Source organism: Cynara cardunculus (assembly GCF_001531365.2).
Source record: "Cynara cardunculus var. scolymus isolate 2C chromosome LG 17, CcrdV1, whole genome shotgun sequence".
NCBI lineage: Eukaryota > Viridiplantae > Streptophyta > Magnoliopsida > Asterales > Asteraceae > Cynara > Cynara cardunculus.
The window spans coordinates 20,025,958-20,039,158 of record NC_037544.1 but is presented as its reverse complement, the minus strand read 5'-3'; the positions used below and the strand labels follow the sequence as shown (position 1 = coordinate 20,039,158).

General features: G+C 35.8%; 1 protein-coding gene across 3 annotated transcripts in view; it reads left to right on the top strand.

Annotated features, from left to right (window-relative positions):
- Positions 1 to 4,278: 4,278 nt before the first annotated feature.
- LOC112500416 (exocyst complex component SEC5A-like) overlaps positions 4,279 to 13,201 on the top strand; it is a 46,717-nt gene continuing 37,794 nt past the window's right edge. The window contains exons 1-4 of one of the 3 annotated variants that reach the window (XM_025103913.1): positions 4,279 to 4,369; positions 4,498 to 4,693; positions 6,509 to 6,657; positions 7,028 to 7,116. In XM_025103913.1, coding sequence (XP_024959681.1) covers positions 4,353 to 4,369; positions 4,498 to 4,693; positions 6,509 to 6,657; positions 7,028 to 7,116 — 451 coding nt within the window. In that variant the 5' untranslated portion in view covers positions 4,279 to 4,352. Of the gene's footprint in view, positions 4,694 to 6,508; positions 6,658 to 7,027; positions 7,117 to 13,201 lie in introns of all 3 variants that reach the window. The other 2 variants (XM_025103911.1, XM_025103912.1) reach the window with 2 other exon arrangements.

Genomic DNA, 13,201 nt, shown 5'->3' with positions numbered 1-13,201 from the left:
GGTATACGTTAAAAAGTAGAAACATAAGGGATATAATATAAAAATATTAAAAAAGTTGAAGGTTTAAAGGTAAAAAATATTAAAAAGTTAAATATGAAAAATGAAAAATAAAAAATAAAAAAGTTGGATTTAATAAAAACACAAGGGATAAAATATAAAAATATTTCAAAAGTTGAAGGGTAAAAATTAAACTATTAAATGATTAAAAATGAAAAACTTCACCTTATTGTTCAGGATAAAAAAAAGGGTTGATATCTCCATCCCCCTTGTCATGCTTTCTACCTCCTGTGGTTTGTTTCCCCACTCACACAATCGCTCCCCTCACATACTTCTCCTCACACGATTCACTTTTAAAATTTAATTTTATACTTTATACCCCTATAATTAGTTAATTAATTTACTTTACGTCCCTCCCTTTTAAATTTTTCATTTTATACACTGATCAAATTAACATACATAATCGTATATCAATTAAAATATGTTTAAAAAATATATTTTAATTTTAACAAGTTACACCATTATGAACATCTCGTCAATACCTTCGAAATGAGCATATTGAATATTTTTTGACTTAATTATATTATTATATATTATATACTATGAAAAAATATTTTTAATATTTACACTTATAGTTATTTATTTAATTTATGATATGTCATTTGTTTTTTCAATTTTCGTTTTACATCATTATCACATTAAAATACATAATTTTATATTAACTAAAATACGTTTTAACATGTCACGTTAAATTCTATCTCATATAATCAAGTAACATGTCACATTATGAACAATAATATCGACATTTAGTACAAAATGCGTTAGGAAAATACGTTTTAACATGTGTACCCGTTTACATAATTGTAAAAATAATCTGTTTTGAAATAAAGTAAAATTATTGAATTGAAATAAAGTAAAAAAATCGATATATATATATATATATATATATATATCGAACGAACAATTCATTCGATATTTCACAAGATTATATCTCTCTCATATAACTCTCTCATTCTTCTTCAATATATCTCTCTCATTCTTCAATATACATCAAATATGGGAGAAGATTTGACAACACCAGAATTTTTCACCAACGAGGTACAATATATGTTAATTGATATTTAGGTTTATTAATACTTACTTGTACAAATGAAAGTTATAATTTTTTTTCCTAGGTGTTCAATTCTCGAGAAGAAATAACTGAGTGGGTGCACAATGTGGGACATTCAGTTGGTTGTGTTGTTGTTATGAAAAGATCAAAGGCAAAGCCAAATATAAATGTCTATAAAGTCGTGTTTATGTGTGAACACGGCGGAGTTTACAAAAATAAAACAATTCTCATTCGTCATACGGGAACAAAAAAGTTTGGATGCCTATTTGAGTTGATAGCGGTATTTTCGGCTAAATATAGTTGGTGGACGTTGATGGTGGTATGCGATGCACATAATCATGTTCTTGCACGATATATGGAGGGTCATGCATATGCAATGCGGCTAAATGAAACTGAAGCTCAACTAGTTGAAGATCTATCAGTCCAACATGTCAAGCCACGATACATCTTATCCACGTTAAAGGGTAGACATACGAAAAATGCATCTACGTTAAAAATAATATACAATGAACAACAAACGATGCAGGAAGACCACAAATACAGGTTGTTGTTGTTTTTTTTTTGTTAACAAATATTATGATTTTGAGACTCGTGTTAATGATGAAACAAACGAGTTGGAAGATTTATTCTTCATTCATCCAAGATCATTTGAGCTTTAGCATGCATTCCCACAAGTGTTGGTCATCGATGCCATATATAAAGCAAATAGGTACCTTAAAATGCATGTCTATTATGTTAATGTCAATATTATTATTTTATTAACATTTTTATTTTCTTTAACATTATTATTTTGTTAATTTATTATTCAGGTACGACATGCCTCTTCTTGAGATAGTTGGTGTAACATCGACCAACCTGACATTTTGCATAGCATTTGTTTTCATGCATCAAGAAAAGATATCAAATTATAGTTGGGCGTTAGATTGTCTAAAGTCCAAAATATGCGATAACTTTTACCCATGTGTCATAGTCATAGAGTTGGCTTTGATTAATTCATGCATAGTGATATTTTTGGGTGCTAAACAGTTACTTTGTAGATGACACATCTTTCAAAATATTTTGAAACATTGTAGACCACCGATTCACGAGTCGCACTCATGGAGTACTTTTTGTCAATTATAGTTGCAATTACTTGAATCTCAAAATCAGGAATGGTACACGTACAACTTGGGACAACTTCAAGAAAATTTGCTCGCCTATCCAGGTATTCTTGATATAAGATAGTTTAACCATTGTTACTAAAGATATTGACATATGTTTGTTGTATTTCTTCAGGTGTTATGAATTACTTGAACAATGTATGGTTGACACCATATAAAGAAATGTTTGTATCTGTTTAGGTTGATCAGGTTTTAAACTTTGGAAATCACACAACAAACAGAGTTCAAAGCCAACATTCCAAACTAAAATTATTTTTGGAGACTTCCCAAGCAGACTTACAAAGAATTTTATCTCACATTCATCAAGTAATCTAGTCACAGGACACATCGATTAAAGCAAGTTTTGAACAATGTAGAACTATTAGGAAACACCGATTTTGAAACTCACACTTTCAAAATTTGTGGGGATTTGTTTCATTTTATGCACTTGATATGATATCCACTGAAAATGAACGGTCTTTCCAAACTGGCATATTTTCTGAAAATTGTGGTTGTAAATTGCGTAGAAGTCATGGGTTGCCTTGTGCTCATGAACAAGCACTGTATACATGTCAAGACATACCCATTCCACTTGATGCAATAGATATATTTTGGAAAAAAACTTGATTTTTCACCATGTGTGTCCACACAAGATGACGAGATTGGATGTGATGATGAAGTTCAATTATTCAAAGAAAAATTCAACAAGCAGTCGTCTCATGGTCGTAAAAGCTTACTCAAAAAGTTGAAGGATATAATAATGCCATCAAAACCGTTCGATGAACCCTCGGTTCATAGATACACTCGTGGCCGTCCATCTACAAAGAGTCAAGTTTTGAATAAAAGAATCATTGAAGACCGTAGACGTAGTTGTTCTAACGTGCCAACAATTATTAACTCTGAAGATTTGGGGCATCAAGAATCAGCGAGACATAGTTCCTATTTCCAACGACAACCCACCACCCGACATTCGTATCTTGATCAAATTCTGAGTTTATTTCATCCATACATCATACAAATACAAGATGTATTAGGTGATGGAAATTGTGAATTTCGAGCGATATCTACTTGTCTAGGTGGTCATGAAGACAAATGGGACAATATCCGCAAAGAGTTAATGATTGAACTAACTGAGTATGAACAATATTACTCTTATGTGATTGGCAATGAGTGCTTACGCATTCACGAAGCGCTGAATTTTTTCCAAAAGAGCGTCTTCGCACCAGCTACGCATTGGATTGCTATGCCTGAAATGGGCATTCTAACGGCTTCAATGTTCAATGTCATACTGCATATTCTCAATATGGCAGACAATGTGACATACTTACCGTTTAGGACACAACCTCCGTCGTCATCTCAACACGTGACAATTGCAATAGTGCATGTTAATGGTAACCATTACATAAAGGTGATATTAAATGGAGAATATCCAATGCCCACACTTACGCACCATTAGACACGTTATCGTCTTGAAGATGCAAGTACATGGATTGTCTCGTATCAACATAGATTCAATGTGTATGAAGAATATATACTCTTACTCGTGAATATGTTGATTTAACATGAAAAATCAAAGTTTTTAATATATTGTAATTTATCGTAATACATTTATATACAAATAGATAAAATTATAAAATATGTATTCTTAATATTTTATTAATTAATAATAGTATAAAATTAATTAATTTATATAATTATGGTATACATTAAAAAGTAGAAACATAAAAGATATAATATAAAAATATTTAAAAAGTTGAAGGGTTAAAGGTAAAAAATATTAAAGAGTTAAATATGAAAAATGAAAAATAAAAAAGTTGGATTTAATAAAAACATAAAGGATAAAATATGAAAATACTTGAAAAGTTGAAAGGTAAAAATTAAAACTATTAAATAGTTAAAAATGAAATATTTGGATTTAGTTTATTTTGATGTTTAGTGTTCAGGGTATAAAAAATCAGGGAGAAAAGCCTACGGGTGGGATTGGAAAACTTGAATATAAATCAATCATTTTCGTTTTTCTGGCTCTTTCTATTTCTCTATAGCAGTTATTCGTTGAACTCCATTCTGAAATCGAGATACTAAAATCATAAAAATGAGCGAAAGCGATGACGAAGAGGTACAGGTAGGGTCGAAAGATAAATCGCGTAAATCTAAGCGAAAATCTTCGAAACATGTAGTAAACAATTTAATGCATTCATTGGGGAGCCATATACCCAAAAAAGGCAACAAGTCTAAGACGCAAAATCGTAGGATTCCTGAGGAGGAGGATGATGACGACTCTGAAGTTGAGATGCTTAGTATATCATCCGAGGATGAAGATTCAGGTATTGCTCAAAAGGCAGGGGCCAAGAAGGGGAGTGGTACCAGTGGAGGTGGTGGTAAGGATGATGATACGCTTTGGGAAGGAGGAGAGCCTACTAAATGGAAGCAAGTCAATGAATCTGAGGTAAAATATATGTATATTCATCTTGATGTTGTTTTCCTGCCCAAGTAGGATCATGGGGCTTGTATTCTACATAACTGTTGATGTCATTGGACAGAATTGTATGGAAGTTTAGCATGTCAGTAACTATCACTTTTGCAAATCACACAATTACGTGTTTCTCTCATTCATTTATTAATTATTATCAAGTCTCAATGTGTTGCTGAAGTCGCTCTCCACTCGATCATCTTTATCGTCGTTTCTCTCATATCTGTTATCATTTGTTTGCTGTAATCTACAAAAATTGGGGACTAAGGTTAGCTTCATCATTTATTTGATTGGTCTATCTAAAACTAGGGTATCTACGGTGTGTTATTTTGATGAAAGGATTGATGGGTATGGTTCATCCTCTGTGAATTGCACTTATTACCGCTGATACTTGGTTTGAATTTTGATTACTAGTTGTATTTTTGGTTTGTCCTTTGTGAATTGTGTGTTTTAGAATCAAAGTTTCGTTTCAAGATAATATTGAAAGCTAAATGAGAGGCATTGAGATAAGAACGAAGTTATATGTCTGGAATTTTTAATATAAGGAACTGGTAATAATACACTCAAAAATCAATATCCAGCTAAAATAATTGAGATGAGAATAGTAACTGCCATGCTGACAAATGACAGTAAGCTAATAAAGCAGTAAAAAACATCAAATATAGAATGGTTTGGACAAGGGATTTCTTATAACCGCTGTGTGTTCCTAATTTGGTCCTAACGATTTGAAGTCTAGGCATGGAATTGTACACACACACACAACAGAGATCTTAATCCAATGTACGCAAACTATGAAAAGACCCAAGAAAAAGATAAGCATTTTTGTATGTTTCTTTCCTGCATGTAAAAGTAAAAACTATAATAACCATACAGTAGTAATAATGTTTTGAGCATAGTAAGGCTTTGTGATACTCTATATATTTTCTGAAGATTTTTATTTTGCATAATACGAGGATCAGAAAAAACAGAGATAGTTAGATACATGTTGTACAGTATTCGCTTTAACAAATCATTCATTTTCATTATGAGAAACAGAACTTTCCTGTTTAAATAACCGGCCTCCAGATTCATACCATTTGGGTTTAAGATTCAAATCATAGACAGAGATCATAGGGTTATTGCTGTTGCTGTTCTCTGAAAATACCAATCCATCTACAGCCCCAAAATCTGTAGACCGACCATCAAAGTTCAGTCCTTTTATAAGGAGATTGCAGCTGTAGACAGGAAAAGATGGAGCATTGGAGGTATCTGATGATCATAAGAGTGTAGGTTTCTGATGAGAAAGGAGCATGAGCATCTTTTGTATGAGATACCAACATCTTTGTTTTGCGTGTGCTTTTTGAAATCATAGAGATTTTAGTATTACACGCATCAAAGAATAGTTTGCAGCTCCAATAACTCAAGGAAACAATCATTCCACCCTTCCCATACCCTATTTTCGAGTGTGCGTCCATTTGGTTTGATTTTATTTATAATTATTGTTAACAATAGTAATTACCATTAAGTTTGTTTCATTTCTTCTTCTTTATCCTTACAGAAATCGACAACAGAAATCAACTATGTAGTCAATATATAGCCATGTACTCATTTGGGAGTTTGACTTTTGAATAATCTATTCTCAGAATAATGTGCACTTCGTATGGGGGTTGTCTGAGTTACTTTCTAGCTGTCATTTAACTTCTAATCATTAAAAGTAACCCATCATGCATGTTTGTTTTCTGTATTTTTCACGTAAATCTTGTTTAGTTTTGGAGAATGATTGAATTGCTGAAATCATACCTTTTCTGGCAGCTTGCTCGAAGGGTCCGTGAGATGAGGGAGTCAAAAGCAGCTCCAGTACCTCAAAAGCTTGAGAGGAAACAAACAGCTGCTGCAAAGGGGCTCAACAATTTACAGTCTTTGCCACGTGGCATGGAGTGCATTGATCCTCTAGGACTGGGGTAGATTTCTCCTAATTTGTAATTCTTATTTTGTGCTATCTGCTCTTGAAGTGCCTGGGTCAATTGTTTGGATCAAGTTGACCTTAGGCTGGGAAAAATGTTCGTTTTCATCGTTTAGTGCCTAATCTATGATCTGCAGCTGAATGATTGAAACTATAATAGCTTCCTGTTTTCATTGTGTTCTTTGAGAACTTGATATTTCACCCCAACTTGTTTTGCATGATGGTTCTTGACATCCACCACCAACTCATAATGTTTTGATGTTGATGTCAGGATTTCTTTTGTCAAAAGTGCAGATGGTTGCAAGATTGCTGAATTGTTCTACAACTTGTTAAAGTTTATTACTGATGCTGGCTTGTTTTTATGCTAGGATTATAGACAACAGAACTTTGAGGCTGATTGATGAACGCTCATTAAGTTCACCATCCAAGTCTGAAAAAGTGGATTCGGATCTTCGAGGTACTCACCCTTTAAGAAACGCTGTTGCAAAAGTTCCACTATTTCATCTACCTATTTTATTTGTTTGATAGTTTGTATATTTACAAGTTCATATACTCCATTTAGCATAGTGAATTGTATGGTTATAAGCTACATAAGCAATAAATTGATTTCCTTCTCTAGGAATAGGCTCGATTCCATATCATCACCGCTTGTAATGATCAAGGTTTGTAAGTCCATGATGTAATCTACTATAAGTGAAGTATCTGCCCTAGAAAATTGATGATTTCCTATCATATGATAGAAAGCTTGATTGTTAATTTTTGTACTAACAGGGTATGAATTTTCATGACAACATTAAATCTTAGTTGGAAGTTGGAAAAAGAGAAATGTTTTGGAAGAGGATGATACCCTTATTAAGCAATATCGTGGATATTTATAGGTTAAATTAAATAAACACGAAAAAGAACTTGTAATGAATACATAGATAATGACTAAATAGCCCTATATCCTAACGTTCCTCTCAAATCGGAGCAAACATATTGAAGTTATATAACTTGTGACATATAGGTCAATCGGTGATCCTTGAAGCGTCTTGTCAAAATATCAACATGATCTCTCCGAACACCTAAATTAGTCGATGGAGGTACACGAGAAGTATTAACCACCTTTAGGATGACATAATGGCCTCAACGTCTTTATGCTTCCCACATTCATGAATTTTGTGATAGTTGACTCTTTGAAATGTGCATAATGGACCACTTCTTGCTAGACATTTTGATCAAACTAGCGAAAGGTTCCCTCAACTGTTATCTCATTCGTCATAGCTAGGTTAATTTGCAAATTGTATGAGCCGTTGCCCGGGAATCTAACTCAACCCTTGATACAAAAAAATAACTATTGCTCTTTTGCTTTCCCATATGCCATATGGATAGATTTACTCCATGGTAAATCAATGCCTCATGTTAGACGACCGATATGTCAAAGATATTAGTTGATCATAAAATGCGACAAGACTTTAAGCAACATATAAAGCTAGTACCAAATTTTTTAAGCAACAAATTAAGCTAATAGAATAAATGCTTTGTCAGTATTTGTAAACATACATGTAGAAATGAAAAACGAAATCCCTAGTATGATCCATGTAAAACAAAAACTAAACTGGCTTGAGTTAAAATTACATTTTACGCCAAAAATCAATTGTTGGGTGTGAAGCCCAAAAGTAGTATTCCTTCAACGGTATCGCCACAAACACGAGGATCATGATCCAGTTGCTGGAAAGGGAAGACATGCCATACTAAAGGGATTAGAATCAATTCAAATCATCTTGCAAAAGTTTAGGAAGGGAATCTGCTAGTTTAGAAAGTAGATAATTGTATATCAATTTAAATCAGCTAAATTTGGAGTTCCTTGTCAGTTGTCTACTATAAATTATGTACCTCTTTGTAAATGCTATACAAGTTTTTCTGAGATTTTCAGTTCTGTGTTTATCACACCAATTGTAAGCACGCTTTCACTTCTTTTTGGTAGTGCTAACTGCCATCAATTTCAGGGTTCTCTTTATCCTCTTGAGCAAAATTAAGCCTCAATATATAGAGGACTTTGTGTATCCTATTTAATCAACACTTTGGTTCATTAATTCTTTACTCGTTAATATGTTCTAAGCATGTGACCCTTTGGGTTCACGTTCATAATAACATATTACATTTATTATTATAAACAGTGAGTGGTATATAGCAATACATTATTGCTACCCAAGTGATGAGAACTCGTGATTCAATCATTAATTCTGACATCTTAATTATATCATGTCCTTTTGTCCCAGATGTCCAAATTGACCACAAGACATGTTTTATGTCACTCTCCGTATGTTCAACATCTAGTTTCTTGATTTTCGACTAAACTAAACAAATAATATATTATGATATCGCATGTCGACTATCTGAACATGCATTTCTTCAGCCACGTTCCATCAAGGGCCCATAGTCATCATTGTGTCATACACAGGGACAAATCTTATTTCTAATTGTTAAATATAGTAAAGTAGGGTTCCCCTTTCTTGTTAGTAGTTTGGTATTTGCATCTTTAGGTTTCTTGATGTTGTATATGTTGTGCAATGTCCTTAGAAATAAACAACTACTAGAGGTGATTGCACCTGACTTGGGTATTTACATGGTATCAGACCTTTGACAAAAGCGTAGCCATCATCGTTGCTGCTAGAACTGTCGGAACCCTAGCCGCCGCTGCGCTGGTGCAGGAACCCAAGCCGCTGTTCTCCTTACCCAGATCCGATGCTGTTTGCCGGTTTCCTTGCCCAAATCTGCCGCTGAGGTCGGCTTTAGGTCCAGCGAACTCGTCCAGATCCGTCACTACTGACCTTGTTTTGCTGTGGTCCTCATGGTCCAGATCCCTGTTTTGCTGCTGTGTCCGACTTCCAAAATCAGAATCTAGAAAACTTCTCTCTCTTCTTGTATCCAAACACATGAATCATCATTGTGAGAGGTTTCCAACCTTTTATACAAGAAAACCCTTATTGTTAGGAACCATGTCCAATTTTTTTTCTTCATATACTACAAAGTTCAACAATATCACCTACTGATAAAACGCAAGAGCCGAGTCAACAATCGATGTTGTTATAGAATCAACAAGAAAAGGAAACACAATCCTTTAAATTAGGAAATTATAGAGTTTTGATTTCCTCAAACCTTGTATAATATATATTGGTGTATGTATACTGGATCAAGAAATGCATACTATTGATTTCATGGTATCAGAACATGGTATTGTGTGAGACATTTTTTTTAGTCTAGGTTGCTGTTGACTACCATGTGAGAAATAATCAGTCCAATAGCCTCAGACAACCCTCGTCGGCATAACCAGTAAGTATGCCCACCATCCGACCATCGTGTGCATCCCATGCGCCATCTGCTTGCCGCCCATACGTCGAGGCGTCAGATCTATTATTGGTTCTCTGTTTTGGAAAGCCTTGGTTCATCTGTTTGGGCAAGTCTTATTTTTTTCCCCAGTTTTGGTTTTGGCTCCTCTGTTTGGGTATCAAACCTACAAGTTTGGGCAAGTTTTGTTCTTTTACCTAGGTTATTTGTATTCAAGTCTTTTCGGCTGTTTGCTGGTATAACCTTTGTTGAATTTAGAATACAGTTGGGGACACCATTGCAGTTTGATTGTTTTGATTAGAGCCTTCCATATTTCGGTCGATTTTGCTGCTAATCAATTCCTGGATCTTATTTGGTCGATTCTGTTGGTCACGATCGTTGCAATCTGATACAAGTATAGTTGAGGCCTCCATTGTTTTCCTCTTTGAGATATTTTTGTTGATTGCATCATTTTTCCCGACTATATGGGACAGGACACCCTCTACTATTGCCTTTGCTGAGACATGTAAAACTACTCTGTCTTTTTTTGTCTGCATCCAAATGGGTCATTGATTTTGGTGCTTCGGATCACATGCCGGGTAATCTTAGTCTCTTTTTTGAATTTTACAACTGTTATGGAATTAACAGAAAAAAAGGAAACAGTATCCCCTTTGATTGGAAATTATAGAGATTTGATTCTCCATAACCATGTATAAAGATGTCATTATATTGTAAATTACTCAAAAATTCAATTGGTATCTGTTGGGTTTCTTCTTCAACAGATCGACAGGTTATACCCAAATATTAATAACAAAACAAGAAAGCTTAATACACACTTGGGGCAATTTTCTGTGTTTATTAAACTCTAAACTCGAAACAGGAGATGTCTCTTTCTCCCTATCTAAACTCAAAGCAGAAACATTATTTAAATACTAAAAACAAAACCACCTAACAACTTAGTGGGGGAAAGAAAACAGGAACATGCTCCCATGTTCTCCAAAATATTTGCAAACTACYAAAATACCCGGTCAACCCTTGACCAATTAGAATTATGGTCAATAATCTCCCCCCTAATTCTAATTGTTTCCCTCCAGATTTTTCAAACCAAGCAAGCTCCGCATCTCTACATGTTTGATCCGATGCAATGCTTTAGTCGACACATCTGCACGTTGTTCTTCACCGCTAACATGCTCCACGTTAATCATTTTCTTCTCAACGCATTCCCTTATAAAGTGATATTTCGTGTCGATATGCTTACTTCGACCATGAAATACCGGATTTTTCATAAATGCTATGGCCGATTTGTTGTCAACATACCGCTTAACACACGATGCCTCCCAACCGGTTAAGTCCGACAACAAATTTCTCAACCACACAGCTTGGCACGCCGCCGCTGTTGCAGCCATAAATTATGCTTCACATGAGGATAGAGCGACTGTGTTTTGCTTCTGCGATGTCCAAGTGATCGGATTGTTGGAGAGCTAAAATATTGTACCGGTGGTACCTCTTCCATCATCCAGATCCATCCCATGACTGCTGTCACAGTATCCGATCAGCTGTCCATCGCCTCCCTTCTCATACAGTAAACCAAAAGTCAGCGTTCCTTTTACATATCGAAGTATGTGCTTCACCGCCTTCAAATGGCTTTCCTTTGGTGCGTKCATRTATCGGCTAAGGACCCCAACCGGATAGGCAAGGTCYGGTCTAGTGTGGATCAGATACCTTAACCACCCRATGAGCTGACGGTATTCAGTAGCATTTACCGACGTCCCATTTTCATCCTTCGACAAGCTGAACTTTGATTCCATTGGAGTTTTTGACGAGTTGCAGTCTATCATCCCTGCCGACTGTAGGATTTTCTTTCCGTATCCACTCTGGCTCAACTCGATTCCCTTCCGATGTTGTCGTACCTCTATCCCCAAATAATATGTCAAGCTTCCCAAATCACTCATTTCAAAAACTTGTTGCATCTGTTTTTTGAACCTGATCATTACTCGACCCGGTCACGATCAAATCATCCACATATACACCAACTATGAGAATAGCCCTGTGGCTGTGGAGCTTGTATACTGCTTGCTCATGAGAGCACCTTTGAAAACCCAGATCCTTGAGTGATTTGTCTAGTTTTTCATTCCAAGCTCGTGCTGCTTGGCGTAAACCATATAAGGCCTTGTGCAAACGATAAACCATATGTTCCTTTCCTTTAACCATAAATCCATCAGGTTGCAATACATAAACCTCTTCACGTAACTCCCCGTTCAAGAATGCTGATTTCACGTCAAGATGATGAACACACCATCCGAACATCGCTGCCAGTGCCAATATCAGTCKTATGGTCTCCATYCTTGCTACRGGGGCGAAGACCTCTTCAAAATCCACACCTTTCTGCTGGACATAGCCCTTGGCTACAAGTCAGGCTTTGTACTTAACCACGTTCCCATCAACATCTCTTTTCACCTTGAAAACCCACTTCAATCCAATCGGTTTTTGACCCGAAGGTAAATTTGTTAATTTCCAGGTGCGATTCTTTTCAATTGATTCAATTTCCTTCCTCATAGCTTCCTTCCAAGAATTATCATTTTTTGCTTCTACATAGGTCACTGGTTCATCTCCAACCATCAGCAATTCAGCATCTTCTATGGGCTCTAGTTCAGCATAAATTTCACTCAATCGTCTAAACCCTCGAACAGGAGTATCATCATAGTTTGAGGGGCTCACGTAAACGTTATCTCCTGTGGAAGAAGTTGAACCCAATGAAGGGGGTGTTTCACTTTGCGCCATCGGTGAGCCGATCCGAGAGGGAGAGTCTTCCGGATTGGTTTGGAGAGTTGGATCTCCACTGGTTTCGTTGAGAACTGGCTGTTCATGAGTTTCTCCACTGGGTGATGTGCTGGCTTGTACGTTGAACCACCATGGGCTTGCTGTGGGCTGATTGTCGTGAGTCACAGCCCAACTCCACTTAGCTTTCTCGTCGAATACCACATCACGGGCCACATGTAATCTGTTTTGCTTAGGGTCATACAACCGATAAGCTTTGCTGCCTGGTTCCACACCTAGATGTACCAATGGTATGCTCCTGTCACTGAGCTTCGTGATCTGATTAGTTGATCTTTTCATATAGGCAACACAACCGAACACCCTCAGGTGTTCGAGTGTCGGTTTCGAACCCTTCAGCCCTTCATGCGGTGTCATTCCTTTCACTCCTTTTGTCGGGAGTCGATTTAGAACGTACA